The 21,251-nt window shown below is 46.2% G+C and overlaps 1 protein-coding gene across 3 annotated transcripts in view; it reads left to right on the plus strand.

The window, feature by feature from the left end:
• The window catches only part of KCNH8 (potassium voltage-gated channel subfamily H member 8), a 953,382-nt gene that overhangs the window by 739,761 nt on the left and 192,370 nt on the right, over positions 1-21,251 (plus strand). For all 3 annotated transcript variants that reach the window (XM_085630453.1, XM_085630455.1, XM_085630454.1), the window contains one exon: positions 3,199-3,398. In XM_085630453.1, the coding sequence (XP_085486579.1) occupies positions 3,199-3,398 (200 nt within the window). The remainder of the gene's footprint in view (positions 1-3,198; positions 3,399-21,251) is intronic.

Below are 21,251 nucleotides of genomic sequence, written 5' to 3' on the forward strand. Positions count from 1 at the left end.
CTTTATTTCGATAGATGCACAATACACAGCGTCTGCCTACAACCCCCTCGGGGCCGGCCGCTATGACATTGAAGAACATAGAACAATAATGTCAGGATAAGAAAAGGTTTAATTTTATGGTTTTGTCGAGTACAACGTAGTGTACTTCGAAAAGAGTCGAAGCTAAGCACTGACCAGGAGAGACATCACCGTTCACGGAGCACCCAGAAGGAAGCGTTATATAGGAAGGCATTGGTAAGGAGACAGGTGGCCACCATCCAGGGACTAAGAGCATACACTATACCACAGAATGATAAAACACAATAAGCCCCTTACTAACACTGAACCCCGACCCCGAAGAAACAAAGAAACATAAAAGAAAAGGAAACCAAAGAGGAAGGGAGAAAGAAAGAGAGAGAGGGCCATAGAGACGAAGAAGACATAGAACACATCCCATCCCCCCACCCTGCATACCAGCGGAAGGCCATGGCCCACCCCCCCCCAATAGGCATGCCTGTCGCCCCAAATGAACCCCAAGTAGGAAAGAGAGTCCGGAGAGTGGGAAATAACCTCCCAGTCTCTGACTCCCAGAGAAGGCAGGAGGAGGAAATGTTACATACTCCCGGTCACCACAGCCCATTAAGCATCCCCCACCCTGAAAATCATCAGCACAACTGAAGAAGCAAGCAAAGCGGCAGGTGGGGAGACTCCATTTCAAATGTGCGAGCAAAGCAGATAATTAGCAGCCTCATCCTAGTCCCCGCCCGCTAATACGTACAGCAAACTAAAGAAAATCGCCCAGCCCCGGCCCGATCCTGAGCGGCCCCACAGATCCACCCCCGCGGTAAACAGTAGCAATTTACACACATGCGGCACAACCGATACATAAGCAAATATTCTAGTCCGGGTCATGCCAGGCGGTCAAGCAGGATCATCAAGGGAGGCAACATCAACCCTGGCCTGAACGCGGAGACCCCACCAAACATGGCCGCCGCTGGGAGTGTACCTCAGGCAGAACAAAGGAGCAAGATGGCCGCTCACGGCAAAGAAGACGCAGAGGGAGAAGAAGCGAGAGTTCCCAGTCATAGACCATCACCACATCGATAGTGACAAACACAGTTTTCCCCACCGAACGGCACACACTCCGACGATGTTGAGGCAGACACGGCAACACCCGCAGAGGCAGAGTCTCAGCTTGTAAAGTGGAAGGGAGCTTTGTATCTGCAACTTGATCATTAGACAAACCCTCGACACTGTAACCAGGGAGAGGACGATCCATAGTATCCCCCTGTCGCCAATTTGTATCCGCCTCGAGGGGAATGAGAGGCATTGGGGGGTCAGACAACCGCAGTAGTTCCCTGGATGGCATAGCAGCATCGATCTTCCACTCCAGTTCTCGAGTGCGTTGGCACCATGTCGCCCGCAAGTCCCCCAGGGCTAGAAGGATATCACCATAGGTCAGGTCTGCTCCCTGCTGCAGCATGCCGACTGTATGTAAAGGCGCCACCGGGACACCCTCCAGCTCGACAGCAGGCAGTGAAGCCTGCGTCAGGGACATGGCGGCCTCCGCCTCTCCGGCAAAGCAGACCGGCACCGACACCATTTCCGCCGCCAGCCCACCTCGGAGGGGTGAGGGCGACTCCATAGGACGGAGGAACAATAGTGAGGGCAAGAGGAGTTGCTGCTCGCTATACGGGGCTCACACGATGGGAGAGCCCTCGGCTGTGTTGCAATGCGGGTGGTGGGCGCTCTCAAACGGTCACCGCTCTGACCGCTGGTAGGAGGACAAAGGAAGATTCGCCAGCCCGGACCCAATCGTACAGGAACTCTCTCCGTCGCGAAGAAGGCTCCGCCAGGCCGCCCACTCCACGTCCGGTCACATTTCCCCCGGCGCCGGTCCAGCCCCAGGTCGTCTCACCGTACGTGATAAGCGGTGTCCGGCGGTGGTGGTCGGGCCAGAATGCGTGGGCAAAGTCCAAAGTCGGCAAACTCTATGAATCCTCGACCAAAAAAGCCGGCGGGAACATCGGAGGAATGCGGAAAGTATCAGCGCATTCGTGGTTACATTTGCTCGCGCCGTAGGCAGGATTAAAGATCAGGATGTCGTGTAAACAGCAGACGGGCTACGGAGCCGGGAGCTCAGACGTCCTGTCCGTCCGCCATCTTGGCTCCTCCCCTTCCTTGCCCATTTTATATAGTGCTGCATCCCTTACTATCTAGACATAAGTTCCCTACTTGACAATATTATCTAAGCACCGGTCCCCTAACATTGTGATCCTGAGCACAGATCAATGCAGAGGCATGGGACCACTTCCTTGATTTCATCTCCGTACGATCTCTTGAATTCTTCTTGATGAAGGTGGATTAGCGCAGCCATTCACCTTGATGATGCTAAGCACAGACAGTATAAATCCTGCTCAAATAATATGCTTTTATATAAAGTTAGTAGACAAATCCTACATTTTGAAAGATAATATTGCTATTTCATAAAAAAAATGTCTCTGCATACATTTGAAAGAAAATGTGTCTCTTTTGTGGCAAATTGAACATTGCTATATAGTTTTTTTATAAGTTAAATGTTGTTTTTGTAAAAAGTAAATTGTTGGTTGTGATCAAAGAATATTACTACTGTTTTCTTATTTTAAATAATTAAAAAATATATCATACCTTAAAATAAAAAAAATCTGCTCCCATACTGAATACTTTATAAGTACCCATTTTGGAGAACATTGAATGTGTTAGTATTTGTACATAGGAAGTAAGAGTCCCTTCCCTTTGATTGTTTCAAATTGCAGGTTTTGCATACTGGCTGCGAAGTTCAGGCGCCGTTGTAGGTTAGAGAAGGATTTGTTTAGAGCAGGTACCATGTTTCCATTTCAAGCAGAACCCTATGAAGACAGAGGTTACCACAGCTTTGCCCCGGGGTATAATGTATGACCAGTGTTGGTGGAGCTTTGCAGCTACTAGATTGACGGTGGGCTGAAAGATCCTGCACCCCACACCAGCCCCGAGTCCTACCTTTGACCTACACCCACTAATGGCTGTCCGGGGCATCCCAAGTTAGAGAGAAGGAACATCTGGCTCGATGTAGGGCGCTCTTTATCGGCCTGTACAGGTGTCCAGATCCCAGGTGGGCTCCAGCTGGGCCTTGCGGTGCCTAGACTCGAGATGTGTTGATTGCTCGTTGCCCATCAGTAATCTGCCTTCTTCTTCTCCCAGCTCTGATGCACGCCTTGGTGTTCGGCAACGTGACGGCGATTATCCAGCGCTTGTACAACCGCTGGTCCCTCTACCACACCCGAACCAAGGACCTCAAGGACTTCATCCGCGTCCACCATCTGCCGCAGTCGCTCAAGCAGCGCATGCTGGAGTACTTCCAAACCACGTGGTCCGTCAATAATGGCATCGATTCCAATGAGGTAACCTTCACGTGCTATTTCTAGGGCTTCTCAGGGATGTACTGGGAGGTGAGGTCTAGCGGGAGAAGGTGCTTGGTGCTTACCTGCTGTACGAATCACAAGTCCTAGCTTCAGATCAATGCACTGTTTGATCCTTGGTAACTCATGCAACCTCTCTGTGTCCTCAATCCCCAGAGAAAAGAAACAAGCATTTGCAATGCAATAGGTCTCTCATTGATGCGGGTTTGAGCTATTGACATTGCAAATAACAATGCCTTTTATATCTGTTTTCGTTTTAAAAACATAAATAAAAGGCATTGTCATTTACAATGCCAATAGCTTTAACTCGTGTAACTGCGAGACCTCTTGCATTGCAAATGCTTGTTTTTGGCAGGCACGGGGAAGTTACGTGATTTTTTCAGCACCCACATTTTGTTCATAGCTTGTCATTCCTTCAACCACCTCACTCCCATTGATTTTCATTGTGTGCTTAGAAGGCATGTTCTTTCGATTCTCACACATGCCATTCATGTGTTTCGTGGCCTCACAACGCATAGACAAAGGGCGTTGGTATCTGTCCATGCAGCAATTGTATTAAATGCATGCGGATGATGTGATATGGCTGTGTTTATATGCACACTTTCAGCATGTCTTGGGGCGGGCTCAAGATGGACATGTGTGTTTTTGCATGCACACCCTTCACATGACTTCACTGTATGCTTGAATAAAATGTGCACAAACGGAAGGTGTATTAGTGCTTGGGTCTCTGCCTCTACCCATATCCTGGGGCTCTTGCAGTAACCGTTCAAAGACATAAACTGTTCACAGCTGTGAAGCCAGTGTCAGTTTTCTGAATGAACTGCACCGCAGACATAATAATGTTGTTCTCCAGAACAGACCCACTACCCCTTGCTCGCTGCATCACCATGGGTACGTCTATGCGTCCATGTCCGCATTACTGGCAGACCCACCGCCCACTCACTTTGGTGGTGTCTAAGGTCCTGGCATTTCTATAGTGCCCCTGCTCTGCTTTATACATGACAGTGGTGCGCTCAACCTCTGCTTCTACTGCCACAAAACAGCTGCCAACCGCTGTTCCTAATCAATCCACATATGCCGTTGCAAGCCAGCAACACTGAGTTTAAAACATCGAACCAGATGCGGCTACAGCACACACCAAAACTAACACTCTCACTTGGAAAAAAACATTGGCAAAGCTAATAGATTTTGGATAGTAGAAACATTGGGTTTGCCAATCCTTGTTTTTTCCCCAGTAAGCACCTTTGGCCAGAAATCCTACCTTTGTCATCTAAGTTGAAACCAAAAATGTATTTACATTATATAATGCTACACCTATTTAAATAAACGTCACTAACAGTATTCTTTCAACTCTTCTGAATATGAGCATTAACATGTGACTAACATTAGTTTGCATTTAAGGTGATGAATTGACTATTTTATTTATTATGGACAAAGCACTTGGCCAACTATTTAAATAAAATAATGTTTACAGACTAAAAAAGACTCACTTGCAGCCCGAGCTGTTCTCGAAGCATTCTCCGGGCTGCTCTCAGCACGACCCGGAAGTCAGGCAACATTTCCGGGACATGGGCGGGGCCTAGAGCGTGCGGCCAGAAGTGTCCGGGGCTCCCGTGAGCTGAGGGAGCCCAGCGTGTTGCAACTTGCAGCCCGCGTGGACAAGCGAGGCGGGAGCCCACCCCGCACTGGCAAGCAGTAGAGGAAGCCCACCCCGCCTTCGTGAATGCCGCAGTATAGGGAGTCCAGCGGGAGCCCACCCGCCTTCGTGAATGCTGCATGGTGCGGCCGGATGGTGCGGTCAGGGCAGGATTTCAGGCGGGGCTCCTGTGAGCAAGACGGAGCCCCGCGTGTTGCTGTAGTGAGCTGGTGAAGAGGCGAGACCAGCCGAGGAGCAGCGTACAGTCCCCACAAGAGCCGGCGAGTGGGGTGAGACATGCTGTACGTGGTAAGCATGACGCGCCTGGACAGGAGATGTGCACGCGTATGGTGCCAGATATACACATACACATCCCCTGTCCTGCAAGTTAATCTAACGCCGCGGTGCGCGTTCACAGGTGCGTTCATAATTGCAGTCCTTCCTGCGTGTGCACATGTCCTGTCTCCCTTCCAAAGCAAGTCAGTAACAATAGATCTCGCTAGCGACAGCGCTTTCACGCGTGTCGCTAGGCGAGACCTAAAAAGGGGACTTTGAAATGGATGAAGGTGCATAAAAGGTAAATCAGTGCAAGTGAAGTGAGATGGTTCATAGAAACAAGGTACAGATGAGCACACAAGGTCATGCTGCTGACTGCATTGCAGGGCTTCCATTACCAGACATCTCTAGACTCCCTACAAGCAAATTAAAAATAACAATATCAATAGTACTCTGCTCCTCATACCTCTCACCAGAGAGCGCTGCATAAAACATTCTTATTTGCAAAACACACTCACTCACTTTCGACCTTTAGAGTGCATCTTTCTCTCTCTCTCTCTCTCTCTCTCTCTCTCTCTCTCTCTCTCTGTCCCTCTCTCTCTCTCTGTCTCTCTCTCTGTCTCTCTCTCTCTCTCCCTCCCTCCCTCTCCCTAACCCGGTGTCACAAAGGTTACAGAACGACCTGCCTAATATACATTAGTTTGTCGCTGTTTGCCTCCCTCTGTCATTGGCTACAAAGACAGAGAGGGTAGGCTGTATGGAAAAGCAGACCACCATCCCTGTGTTTGCATTCCCACACAAGATTGTTTGAGCCGTCTGTGTTTCTTAAAGGAGCCAGTGCTGCTTAAAAAAAGATATCTCATTTGGAAAACACAGGGTAACAAGCAACCGCTGCCCATGCAGGTAAGAGCGGTAGGGCCGGTTTGAGGGGCGTGGGGGGGGGCGAATTCGATAGATGACCACGAGGGGAAATGTAAATAAATAATACATTTTCATTCGTCGTCTGTTGAAATCCCATCCCCTCAACCGGCCCCACCCGGCCCTACCGCTCTTACCTGCACGGGACGCAGCTGGCTAAGAGCAGTGGTCTGACGGACTGCTGCCTCCTCCACTGACGTTACCCAACAGGATTCGCGAGGGGAAAGGTGTCACAAATGTGTTTTGGCATAGCCCCCAAAAAACTGATTTACATTTGGGACCTGAGGACACGGGGAAGCCCTCCCACATCGAGAACGCACGTTCTGTACCCCCGGATTGAGGGGTGCTCCTGTGCTTTAATAAGCATTAGGTCCCATGAGCTACACTTGTAGGAGTCATGAAAAGCAGAGTCTGACAGTCAACTTACCCATTTAGTGTTTTTAAACTCTGCCACAAAAAATTGACAAGGAGAAACGTGAAATTAATATGTTTTGGTTTACTTGATTGGTCACAAAGAGGCTGCAATGTAAAATATTCTACAGGTTCAGGGCACCTGTGGCAGAAATCTCTGTGTGCCCAGCAATCTTGAGGGATGAGAATAATGGTAAAATAACTCTGGTCCTTAATGCACTTGCTGGAGAGATCTGTGGTTTGTCTAATCACAGCTTTGACTCATAAGGTACCGTAGTAGGTTGATGTGCCTGCTGCAGAGCACATCTGGTAACATGCACATATTATTTTACACAGAGAGGTAAGTGGATTGCTGATTTTGACACAGAGATCCTTTTCTTACTTGCAGTTCATAAATTGCAATCCTTTAAATATAACAGAGTGAGCTATGCACTTTCATCTAAGAGCTGCATGCAAACTACAAGGCATTGGTTTAGAACCTTATAGTTTTATTTCTGAGTCTGTTATTAGTTTAAGATTTCTAAAAATGGTCCCTTTGGGCAGTAATAGTCTTATTAGTTCACACAACCCCTACCACTGCATTAGGGTTTAAACCCTGACTCTCTGTTTACTGGAGGTTTCACTCTTAACATACAATGCCTGCCAGCAATGACGATATGTGATTTGCACAGTTGTATGATATATTATCTCTGGCTAACGTGTGAATGTGATGTAAAGCGCACTGAAACCTAATTCTGGGATGAGTAGTTTTAAGAAGTGACCCACACAAGTAGAGGGTTGTAGGGTTGAATGAAGGTATCTGGAAAAGGCCCCTGGGAGCTCATCAATACAGCAACCAGCCGTGCCCCGGGCTCTCTCTCTATCCTGGTTACAATCCAGGACCAGAGTAAAGAGCCCAGCTATGTCCTAGCACAACAACAGTAACCCAGGACACCAAATGAACACATTTACATACCGTATTAAGATGAACACATTGACATAGCATATTAGCATATTAGCATATTAGGATATAACAAGTAGTCCTATAAAAACATTAACTAAAACAATGAAGTGCTATGTAAATCGATATTTGGTAAATACTCATACAGACAGCAGGATCTGACATTCTTACAGTGCAGGCACGTCTCTCTCAGTCGTGGTCAGTTCAGGTAAGCGCGTTAGGGCGGGGGGGTTAGTCGACAGACGACAGAATGGGATTTATTTAATTATCCCAATTCCGGACGCTTGTCGACTATGCCCCCTCCCTACCTCCCCGTTCCTACCCAACCGCTCACCGCGCTTACATGCACCGGCCGCCGCCGATCTCTCTTATGTATATGGGTTGAACGAAGTCAAAAATCCTGCCTCCAAACCATAGTTTCTCTTAAGTACTTTAAGTGGCAACAAGCTGTAAGCCTTTGTTTCGATCCATTGCACTGTCATCGAGGAGTTAAGCTCGTGATAGCTCTCAGCCAGGATGATACTCTGTCAAAATGAGGGCTGATGGCTCTCTAGAACAGGCCTCTGGTTTGTGCAAAGGTGGAAGTGAAAATAACAAAGGACCTGATTTAGTGTATGCTGGATGGGTTATTCCATCACAAACATGAAAGATATTCAGTCCGCCTAATAACAAGTGCTTTATGTGCTATGGTCAAACGGAAAGTTGGAAGGTGCACTCGTTCCGAAGTCAATAAGGCAGCGTAAACAGTTATTCCATAGTTAAGTCCTTTTATTCAATACATTTCTCAAAACTGGCACACAGCCAACGCGTTTCGTTCCCGATTCTTTGCCAGAGGGAACTTCTTCAGGGCTCAAAATCACAAATATCAATCGTGTGCTCTATGTAGTATTGCGATACACCTCCCTTTCTGTATGATAAACAAGATTTCTCACCATTCCAGTTATAGCAAGCGTGAGTGATTCCTATATATTGAATGGCATCAGAAGTAAGTCTTTATTCATCCATCAGCAGTAATGCGGCAAATTGGTATTAAGACTTAAAAGACGGAAGGAGGTGCATGGCAACAGGAAGATTGGGGAGAGCTTGGCCTCCTACCGATTCTACACAGCAAAGCTGATCAGTGGCATAACTTGCACCCTTTCCATTGTATATATCAACTGTGGGCTTGGGGAGAGTGGGGCTCACCCCCAATTGTGTAAGAGAGCAGCATGCTTCAAGAACGCTTCACCTACCTCCCACTGTATATGGCAATAGCAAGATTGCGGAGAGATTGTCACCATACCGATTCTACACAGCAGAGCTGATCATGTGCACAACTTGGCCCCTACCCATTGTATACAGCAAAGGCGTGCTTGGGAAGAGCGAAACCACTCCCACATGCATATGACAGCTGCATGATTGGGAAGAGGTTGGCCCACCCCCAAATCTTTATGGCAACAGCATGATTAGGGAGAAGTTGGCCCATAATGATTCTATACAGAAAACTGAGTTTGGGGACAACTTCGCCCACTCCCCTTTGTACACTATAATAGCATACTGGGAGCAAACTGGGCCAAGTACTCCCAGTCAATAAAGCAACAGCAACCTTGGGAAAACCCTGTCCCTCTACCAATTGTATACAAGAAAAATGAACTCGGAGACCACATGACCCACTCCTCGCGGTACACCACGACAGCATACTTGGGGAGAGTTTGCCCCACTACCCATTCTGTAAGGCAAAGTTATTCATTGTATACAGCAAAGGTGCTGTTGGAAAGTGGGCTATTAGCAGTGGTAAATATGCATCTACCACTGGCAATAATGCTACAAACACAGACTAGGCCTCAGAATAGGTCTCAATAAATGATTCCCATGCTCAACCCTTGGTAGCTTGTCTGCAAACAGACAGGCTTAACTTAGGAGATAGGTATGTAAAGCAATTAAAAACTCAAATTTCAGTAACTAATTAAGACACAACGCACAATAAAAATCCAGAACCTATTTATAAAAATAAGAAATATGTTTATCTTTAAAATGACATCAAAACAAAAAAATACAATATAGGGAACCGGAGATATGAATAAAAAAAGAATTACGCACTACATAGCACTTAGAAACTTATTGTGCCACATTAGGACATCTCGTTGCGCTTGACCAGGACAAGGTTAAGGTTTGAGGCTGACGACGAAGAAGCCCTGCTCGGATACCCCTCGCGATAGGCCTCGGTTGAGATTTTACCTTTTGCCAGCGTCCCTCAATGCTCATCACCAGTCTGGGTTCACCGGCTTGGTTTTCTAATTCAATATGGTTGAACTTGCAGCAGAGGAGCAAGAATTAGTTAAACCAACCTCCAGTATGACTCATTTCCATGTCGCTCCTCCCACTACCATCTGCAAATTCCCGCCTTAATCCTGTCATCTGGCTGGGTACGGGAGCTGCTAGGTCGATGGGCTCAGCATTCTCTGCCTGTCCTAACCCCCTTTAAAACGCCATCGTTTAGGACACCCCCCACCCACTCTGGCATTCCTGTGTAGCAGAGCTCTCTCGAACACTTAGCCTCGCACTGGGTGAGCCCCTTATCACTTCATCCAAGCAGCCTGGCTAATCTTCTTAACTCTGACCAATCAGGGAGGCCAAAGGAAGGCTGAATTTTGGCTTACAGACAAGAAAGTCTTATAGCTTATTTTAAATTAAATAGCATATTGTTAGATTTATCAACACCAATCATAAGTCCTTGAGTGATTTTTCTTTGATTCCTACCAATAGTTATGCATTAATAAACTATTGCCATGTTAACCTATCTGGCTAGGGATCTACAATAGGGAAAATGAAATGTATAATTCCTCCAACACAAAGGCCTATAAAACATCTTCTATAAGGACCCTGTTTATAGATATATGAACCCCACCTCGGGACTTCTAGGGGCGACTTTAGGGGTCCTGAGTATGCAAAATAAATGTAGATCCTCATCCCACAGTGGTCCTAGCTAGGCCTGGGCGGCAAATTCCGTTCCGCTTGCGGAATTTGCGGAATTTGCGTAATTTTGCGTTCCGCGGAGAACGCGAAATTGCTCAAAAGTCTGCTTTCCGCGATTTCGCGAAATTTTTGCTTGTTCGCGTTCTCAAAATGCATGTTCGCGAGATATTTCTCCTCGAGCACGCAAACAGCAATTGCGAACAGGAAAAAAGCATCGCGAACAAGCAATTCCGCGTGTTCGCGGAATTTCTGCGTGTTCGCGGAGATTTTTTACCGTTTCGCGGAGATTTGCGTAACGCAATTCCGCAAATTCCGCCCACCCCTAGTCCTAGCACAAAAGTCGATTTTGCGAAGAACTTTACTACAATGGGGGATGTGAAATGTGCAATTTCTCTATCCCCAGGGCATATAAAACATCTTTTATAAGGACCTTCCTTATAAGTACATGACCCATCACCACTGGGACACCTCAGAATGTAACACCTGTGGGTACCCAAAATGCCAAAATATTGTAGTTTGTCACTTTTTAAGTGGCCCTATCACCAAAGTCGAGTTTGGGCACAATTTACATTTAAAAGCAGTGCTGCGGCACAGAGCTGGTTTTAAAATGACCTCAGGCTTCAGCAGTGCATACATGCAAGTGCAGAAAGGTCGGCTGGCCTCTAAACTGCCATGCCCTATTATATACCAGGTACTTAAAGGTAGTTTTAATCCCCATGCCCTATTATGTACTAGGGACTTATAGGGTAGGTAATGCAAATTATGTGTACCCTAATATATAGTGTCCCCTCATGTAAGTGTTTTCACTATATGTCAACATAGCAGTGGCCATGGACCTGCCCAGCAGAGCTCAGGGCACTCTCAGAGTCAGAAAACCATCTAGAGGTCGCAAATGGGGCAAAACAAAATGGGGCAAAAAGTGGGGGGCTCACTCAAACAGGTCCTGATTTCCAACAGGTGTGCTTCGGCACAACTTGGTCCACTCTCCATTTGTTCCATTCTTGTATGGTGACAGTGTGTTTTCGGAGAGCTTGGTCCTCTGTAAACTGCATGCAGCAAACATCCGAATGAGGAGGACAGGTTGGACCACTCCCAACTGTATATAGTGCCACTATAGATTATTGTTTCTAATGTATAATGAATTTTTATTAATTTTACGTTTTTTATTAAATGATTAATTATGTAAATTAATTATTTGAAAAATGTTGTTACTTGTTGATTTTAATAATTGTTAGTTGATCAGATCAGATTCTTAATTATTACATTGTGTTAATTTTACATTCATTAATTGTTTTAATATTAGTTAGTTCATGTAGCAATTATTTTCATACTAATATTTTTAACTTTTATAATATTTATTTTTTAGCAGTATAGTTGTTTGTCGGTGTTTGTTAATTAGGGTGATAGGGAGGAAGGTATTTAGTCTAAAAGATTTTCATTTTTTTACATGTACATTCTTTTATTTGTGATAGAAAATTTAGTTTTTTTAAATGTTATTTTATTTGTTTTATGCTACATGAATAAATGCATTCCTTTAATTATGTTTTTTTTGCTGGTCTGTATTTAATGTTGTTATTGCAAAACAAAAAAAGGACTGGGAGTAGTAACTCTGACACCTATAAATTACAGCACTTTCCTCACTGTTCCTTAGATTTTGGAGGACAAAATAGCAATTCTCGCCTCTCCAAAATGTAATATTTTCCCTAGTGTTGCTTAGGTTAGAGTAAGAATAGTAAATCTATCCACTCCAGACTACAACACTTTCCCTAATGTGGCTTTATTTGGAATGGGAATAGTAAATCTACTGCCTCCAAACCCAGCACTTTCCTTATGCTTGCTTATGCTGAAAAGTTAATAGTAAATCTGACCCTGCCAAAGACCAACACTTTCCATATTGGTGCTCAGGTTGGAGTGGGAGTAGTGAATTTTATCTCTCCAAGACACATTTTTTTAAAGTTGATTTTGTAAAGTTCTTTTTCAATATTTTTATTCAAATTGGAAAAATTAGTTTAATTTGATTGTATCTTTATTTATGTTTTGTTATTTTTTATTAATTAATTTTTAAGTTGTTATTCTATACATATTGTATTTTTTTAAATATCTAATGCTTGATATTATTATTATTATTTGTATAAGTATGGTTTATTATTTATGTTTGAATTTGTTTTAAAAATACTGTTTATTTTTGCAATTATTTTAAATTATAGATTTTTTTATTATATGTTTGTAAGTCAAATATTTAGAATATTTTTTATGTTATAAGTATTTTTGTTAAAAGTAATAATATTTTTAAAGTTAATATATGTTTTTAAATTATAGTATATACTAGTTACAATTTGATCTACTTACCCATTATTTGACAATATTGTGGTCTTCTATATTTTTGTTGTCATTAATATACAAAGTATATAAAGTCGAAATTTGTGTTCTCGATATTTTTTGCGATATTTTGGTCTGCTATATTTTATCAGATAACCCATATAAACTTATGTGTGCTTAGCACAGCTTACCCTGCTGTCCCTTTTGATGACAATTGTGTGCATAGGAAAAGCTTGTCTCACTGTCCATTTTATGCAGCCAAGATGTATTTGGGGCACTTTGGCCTGCTACCATTTTGGATGGTCACAATGTTCTTGGCCACATATTTTCTCGCTCTCCATTTCAAATGGTCAAAGTGTACTTAGTTAGACCTATAGCCACTACCAGTTTCATACAGTGACCATTTATTTGGTGTCAGCTTGCCCTGCTACCCATTTCATATGTTCAGAGTGTGGTTGGGCACATGGGCACAGATTGGCCCGCTACACATTTCATATATATAGGAAGCTGTTTCTTTATATAATGGACAAAGCGCGGCACACTGTGTAAAGAGTCTAGGTGAACCCCAGTTGGTTTACAGAGGCACAAATGATAACCCAAATGCTCCCCTTTTATGGTAGTGTGAGCGATTAGTTATACGTATCAGAGGGTAGTGTTAATGCATTTGTTGAACACATAGAGAGTCAATAAATGAGACACACACTCAAGAATAACTCCAAAACCAATTTAGAAAAAATAAGTCATATTTTTATATAAATTTTGATACCAAGAACTTCATTATCAAGTACGTACTTTTTAAAATATTGATTATAGCAGGTACGTGAAATGTTCGCATCATGGGTCTTTATGCGCAGTGCTTTCCTATGGGTGAAAAGGCATATATTGCATTCGCTAATTTAAGGTCGGTTTCTGGGGTTCTCTTTTAGGACTTAGGAGGTGTCTTAGGGGGCCAAGGTCCAAAGTATCACCAGCAGTTACTCGTTGCCTGCCCTGGGGTATCTGCGTGTAGAAGTGCTGGTCGAGTTGGTAGCTGTACACACTATGCTGGAAGAAAGAAAGTGGTCCACCTAGAAACAGGCTGCATAGGGGAACCTGGGGCAAGTCCGGGAGCTCCCAACATAAGGGTCCTGGGGACAAGGGCGCATAGCTGGTTCGTTAGTATGCGGGCAGGGACGCTCGGGTTCAGAGTGGTAAGGTCGGCTGGGCTCTGTGAGTCCTAGGGCCTTACGGTCGTCAGTCTCACTGGTTGAGGGTGCAAAAATCCTGACAGCTGAGCCACTCTGGAAGTGGGTCTCTGTGGGGCTGATGTCCCTTGATGGCGGCTTTGTATCAGAGTCGGAGTTCCGATCAGACTCTCACGGTCTTTGCTGGCTGCAAGAGTCTGGTACCCCAGGTATTCAGGTATTGGTTATGTGTGGCTCCAGTTGATCCTGGTGTACTCTCAGTTGGTGGGAGGACAGATCTGACCTTCAGGAGCACAGGGTCTCCTTCCTGGGTGGCGGCTGGGTCGTGCTGGCCAGAGTGGCAAATCGAAAGACCAGACTTTGTGTTTCGGTGCCTGCGGACTGCAGGGTAGTAGCTCCTCTACTCCAAAGGAGATTTGCTGCCAATTTGCGAAGTGATGCCAGCCCACCACGGTTCTTGGCAAGAGTTTAACTGCAGGACGAGACACTGGGTCACGATTATCGCGACTTAGTTTGGCAGGCAGGATTTGGCACCAAAAGTCCACAGCAGTCCTCAGTTCTCGCTTTTTCTTGCGGCTCTTGGTGTCTTTCTCTTCTTGATCCATTGAATCTGAGTTCCTGGCATCAGGGGTGAAATCTAAATACTCAATTTAGGGGTGTTACAGGGAGTGACAAGTAGCCAATGGGCTACTTACCCTTAGGGTGTCTACACCCTCAATATGATCACTTTCTTTGGGAGGTGGCCATAACCCTGACCTAGAAAACCTAATTCAACCTCACAGAAGATGATGGAATTCCTCTTTTGATGTTCACTTCAGGCTGTCCACCATAGAGGTGTGTCCAACCTGGAGGTGTAACACACCTTCTGACTACCTAATTTTCCCACCTGTCCAGGTACCAAATGGGCCCGGGCCAGGGAGTGACATTTCCCCTGTCTGGGGAAGCCTTGGGTCACATGTGAAAGGTGGCAGAGGCATTTGAAGCCTCCTGCCTTAATATGCTGCTCACTTAGCCACCTTGCTTGGAGTAGGTGACAACACATCCAGCCAGAGCAGGCATTGTTTCTGCCCTCAGAGAGCGTGAGCTCTCACCTGCAGGGGGTCAGAAACCTGTCTGGGTGGCAGGCTGATTTGCAACAGTCAGCAAGGGCACAAATAGTTGGTGCATGTATTAATAAATCCATCACTAGAATCCGTGTGGTCTTATGATTATGAGATGTTTGATACCAAACATCTCTAGTTTCAGTGAAGCCGTCATGTAGGAAGGGAACTCACAATCACCAATGTCCAGCACATGTACTTAAAATGGCTTCCCTGTCCACTTGTAAGATCTATGAAATGACTTAGACATCACAGGGACATACTTGCTCATGTAAATATGTCCACACAGTCAATATATTGCACCCTGCCTCAGGACTGCAAGGCAAGGTGACCTATACTGCATGCAGTGTCTGCAGGCATTACACACAGGAGGTGGGCCATGTTGTGTCTTCACTTTTTTCTGCACAATGTCACACAGTCTGCAATGGCATTTTGCATGAGTGTGCTGAGGGGTCCCTTAGTGTGGCATAATATGCTGCAGCCCTTGGGGACCCTTTTTAGTATCCTGTGCCTTTGGTCCCAGGGGTATCATTTACTAGGGACGTAGAGGGGGTGCTAAAGGTATTGCCAATTGGGGGAACAATTGTACAGTTTAGGGAAAGGGATCTGGTACTGGGCACTTTCTGCAAAATTCCTTCGAAAACCAGGCAAAAAGTGGTGGTTCCAATGTCAAAAAGGGGTTCTTTCCCACAACATTGTCAGAGTGGGGTTGGGTAAAAATTGCCCCCTATCATTTTATATTGTCAGAGAGTGCTTGGGCACAGCTTGGCCACTCTCCATGGCATATGAGCAGGGGTGCTTGGGCACAGCTTGGCCTGCTCCCCGTGAGCATGGTGCAGCAGTGCATGGGCACAGCTTGGCCCGCTACCCTTTGCACATGGTGCAGGGGTGCTTGGGCACAGCTTGGCCAGCTCCCTCTGGCATATGGTGCAAAGGGTGCTTGGGAACAGCTTGGCCCCCTATCCCTGACATATGGTGCAGAGGTGCTTGGGCACAGCTTGACCCGCTACCCCTGGCATATGGTGCAGCAATGCTTGGCACAGCTTGGCCCGCTTCCCTTTGCATATGGTGCTGTGGTGCTTGGGCAGAGCTTGGCCCACTACTCCTTCTGTATGGTACTGGAGTGCTTGGGCACAGCTTGGCCCTCTTTCCTTTGCATATAGTGCAAGAGTGCTTGGGCACAAGTGTCCCCACTCCCCCTGGTATACGGTGCAGGGGTGATTGGGCACAGCTTGGCCCGCTCCCCTTTGCCTATGGTGCAAAAGTGCTTGGGCACAGGTTGCCCCACTCCCCCTGGTATATGCTGCAGGGATGCTTGGGCACAGCAGGCCCATTCCCCCTGGCATATGCTGCTGGCGTTCTTGGGCACAGGTTGGTCCACTCCCCCTGGCATATGGTGCAGCGGTGCTTGGAAACAATCTAGCTCGCTCCCTTTTGCAGATGGTGCTGGGGTACTTGGGCACAGCTTGGTTTGCTCCCCTTTGCATATGATGCAGAGGTGCTTGGGCACAGCTGGCCCACTCCCCCTGGCATATGGTGCAGGGTTGCTTGGGCACAGCTTGGCCAGCTCCCCCTTTGCGTATAGTGCAAGGGTGCTTGGGCACAGGTTGCCCCACTCCCCCTGGCATATGGTGCAGGGGAGCCTGGGCACAGCTTGGCCCGCTCTCCTTTGCATATGGTGCAGAAGTAGTTGGGCACAACTTGGCCCACTACAGATGGCATATGCTGCAGGGGTGATTGGGCACAGCTTTGCCCACTCCCCTTTGCATATGGTGTAGGGGTACTTGGGCACAGCTTGGCCCGCTCCCATTTGCATATGGTGCTATGGTGCTTGGGCACTGCTTGGCCCCCTCGCATTTGCATATGGTGCATCGGTTCTTGGGCACAGCTTGGCCCACTGCCCCTGCAATATGGTGCAGGGGTGCTTAGGCACACCTTGGCCCACTACCCCGGCAAATGGTGCAGGGGTGCTTGGCCACACCTTGGCCTGCTACCCCTCGCGTATGGTGCAGGGGTGCTTGGCCACAGCTTGGCCCACTCCCCTTTGCATATTGTGTTGGGGTGCTTGGGCACAGCTTGGCCCGTTCCCCTTTGCAAATGGTGCAGAGGTGCTTGGCAACAGCTTGGCCCACTCTCCTTTGCATATGGTGCTGTGGAGCTTGGGCACAGCTTGGCCCACTACCCTTTGCATATGGTGCAGGGGTGCTTCGGCACAGCTTGGCCCACTACCCTTTGCATATGCTGCATCGGTACTTGGGTACAGCTTGGCGCCCTCCCCCTGGCATATGGTTCAGGTTGGCTTGGGCACAACTTGGCCCGCTACCCCTGGAATATGGTGCAGGGCTGCTTGGGCACAGCTTGGCCCGCTCCCTTTTGCATATGCTGCAGCGGTGCTTGGACACAGCTCGGCCAGCTACTCATGGCATATGGTGCAGGGGTGCTTGGGCACAGCTTGGTCTGCCCCCCTTTGCATATGATGCCGGGATGCTTGGGCACACCTTGGCCCGCTACCTTTTGCATATGGTGCAGCGGTGCTTGGGCACAGCTTGGCCCGCTACCCTTTGCATATTGTGTTGGGGTGCTTGGGGAGAGCTTGGCCCATTCCCCTGTTGCAGGGATTCTGCTGATACACAGAACTATGCGTAGAACCCCAGGACCTCAGTGAATTGTGGTGTACCAGAAACTCACCTCAGAACCCAGAACCCAGTATCCGGCTAGCATAAGTGTCCCATTCGTTATCCGAGATTTAGCTCAGAGATCCCAATGAATAGACAACCCAGAACAAGCTACTTAGTGTACTCTCAGGAATGGTGGGAATCGGAAATACCTGTTCGTATATTATTCTCACATCAGTCCACAACAATAATCAACAGAGACACGTTGTACATAAAAGGGGTTTATTTTTATAGACCACGTGTCCTAAGATGCAGTACTTTGGCTAATACAAGCAGACAAATGATTAATATCAAAACCAGCAACATAGTTACAATACCATAGAATATAAAAGGAGTGATCATATTATAATGACAGTGGATACTACCACCTTCCCTTCACTAATAAGCTAATATTATTATTATGCTAATAGAAGGTCTCTTAGGCTTGAATAGGGGACCCCATACCTCAAAGATCAGCTTAGTGAAATCACATCACAGGAGCATCAGGAGACTTCTCGCAGGAAGGCTCGTCTTCGGTCTGAATAATAAACATGATGTCTGTGATATTAAAAGCACCAACTTTCAGGTATGTGCAGCTGCGCGTGTGTTATGGCTAAATAGTGGGTCGATCAACCTAGAGTAGAAAACATGCATTGTGTAATATTCCAGACTGTTTGTCACACCATGTACAGACCAAGGTCGCTGCGCAGAGCTTGGGATGGTAACAACAGATTGCTCTCGTGTGAAGCAAGTCTCGAGTCAGCAGTTTTATTTAAGAAATAACATGTAAACGCAGTGTCGTGTGCAAAAGCAAAAAGATGGCATTCTAACATCTAACGTGGTTATGCTAACTTAACAATGTATGTACGTATTCAGGGAGAACACACTACACGCCCCCTTGATCGAAGCACTATTTAATAGGCAAGAAAAGAGAGAACGCAGAGTTCAGTGTCGTCAGAGCAGAACAAGGCGTAACCAATGCAGAGTTTCAGAATGCGCCAAAGTCCGAAACTACAAAAAATATAAACCAGGGTTTTTTTGAAAGAGAAAAAAAAATATGGAAGTAAAAAAACTCAAAACGACCATCGGGAAAAAAAAGAGAAAGAAAAGAAGAAATGTTGCGCTAAAGTGCTGTCCAGTAGCACAGGCGCAAAGGACAACTGTCCAGTTAATCCATGAATGTATAGGCAGCATATGTGGCCACTGCTTCCAACAAAAAATCGTTTGCAGGCCCACTGAAAGTCTCAGCCATCCAATCCATCAACGAAAAGGAACATACGTGTTCTTCAACCATCGGAGCCTCTAGCACGATCAGAGGGCACCCGGAATGTTCCTCCAAATAGCTCATAGCCAAGAAGTTGTAGGCAGCCGTTGAGATGTCCCAATTACCCAGGATACCATGCGCCGCACCACAGGCCATAATCCGGACACCAGAACAGGCCAACTCGTGAGACACTAAGGGCCTCATCAGTCGATCGAAATCCGGCACCGGAGACACCAGGTTGGTCAAGCACAAATCCAAAGGCCATTCAAAGGGACAATCCAGGCAGTGAAATACAGGCTGCACGCAGGTGAAGTAGGAATACCTGAAGGATAATCCATATGCCAGGCTTAAGGTCGCCAACGGCAGAGTTCCATAAAAGTCAAGCATCCTATCACGAAGAAGATGCAGGCGGGACAGGCGCTCGTGTGGCACAGAAGGAGCATCCATTCCGTAGTATGAAAATTAAAAGCAGCACACCTGCCACCAGCGCCAGAAGCAGCGGAACACCTCCAAAGATGCTTGAGAAAAGTGAATGAAAAAATGCCGGAATCACACCAAAAATAGTTTTGAAAGAGGTCACGAGACCCGAGCCCACAAGTTTAAAAAAATGAGCCAGGCCGGTCGTGGACGAGGCATTAAAAATAGTTTGGATCAAGGTGCCGAAATGTAGGGGGAGGTCAGTATTCAGAAGCGCCTGTACCTCAGTGCGCGTATTAGCAATGTGAAGGACAAATGTTTCACGAGAGGAAGTCAATGGCACCTCTTTTTGGGACAATAAAGCTCTTATTCTGCTCAACTTGTTGAACTCCGCTTTCAAGGTTGGAATCGAAGGCCAGATTGAAACATCCAGCTGCCCACGCGGGGGTGGAAAGAGAACATTATTGCAGCAGACAACTTTCTGCGAGACAGTTACAATGTACGGGATTCCCACTAACATCCCGCAGCAAGCTTCATTATTCAAAATTAAATAACTACCGTTTGCAAGCAACGTGAAAGAAGGCGTAATCACAGGCACTGGGATACCTCGTAGGACGCAGGCTAAGTTCGGGGCTTGTACATTGCATGCGCCGTGTAATTGAATGTGCCTACATACCAAGGAATGGTCTGGTGTCGTGGTACATTCCTCGCCTTTCAAATAAACCTCAGTTCCGTCCCTAGTACATCTATACGTAAAGGGGAGGGACCAAACCTCATGTATGAAAGCGGTGCCCAGCGGTTCATATCTACCCAAAGCATAATGTTTCATACAAGAAGTGAACTTAAAAAGCGCGAAAGGGAGAGTTATCAATCCGTGGACTAACCACGTAGCTGAATTGATCTCCGCTACAGAAAAAGGCAATGGTTCTAATTTTTCAATATGTAACAATGAATATGTAGCATCTTTCATGGACATAAATCGCTGCTTGTCAGTAAGGTTAAAGGGAAGGAATAACGATGTAGTGTTCAGATAGTCCCAAGGGACTCTCCCTGCCTTTAACGTCTGCAACGTCCATGCAAACTGCATAACAGAACGCAACTGGTTTTGACCATGATATAACACAGACATATCATCATGCACAATATCAACAACAGAAGAAACAATATTATCTAATGTATAAATCCTAGAAGAGAGAGTGCTAATGCTATTATCTATAACAGCTAAAACCTTCTCCATGTTTGCTTGGTCAATAGCTCTCAATCTGGAAGCCGCCTCAATCTGCGACAACTTCCAGACTTCGTTGTAAATAGCATACGCCCACCTTTTGGTTCTGCCACCCACAGGACCTTTAACAAAATCATTCAAATCTATTTTGTCATGTAATTGTGATAAATGAACTTTGACAGACGCCAAGGTGGAATGTCGCAGCCAAGATTGACATAACTTGCCCACAGAGTATGTAGTTACAGTATGTGACGACTGAAACCGAGGGTCTACGCGTTCCTGAGTATACCCCGGTTTCAGTCCCAGAAAACGACGTTGACAGGTGTCTGAACTGCTTTGCCAAACTAACCAACCCTCACTATTAAATTTCGAAATATTGAAAGATGTATTTGAAACTAAGGATTGCAAAGCAGTAAGGGATAGATCTGTGTGGTTATCCCAATTGGGATAAGCGCCCAAATCCGGCACAGAAGGTGTCTTTAATTGTTTAGAAGTAGCCAATCCAAAACAGGTGGTTTGGAAGATGGATGAATTTA

This window comes from Triturus cristatus, chromosome 10 (assembly GCF_964204655.1).
Source record: "Triturus cristatus chromosome 10, aTriCri1.1, whole genome shotgun sequence".
Taxonomy (NCBI): domain Eukaryota; kingdom Metazoa; phylum Chordata; class Amphibia; order Caudata; family Salamandridae; genus Triturus; species Triturus cristatus.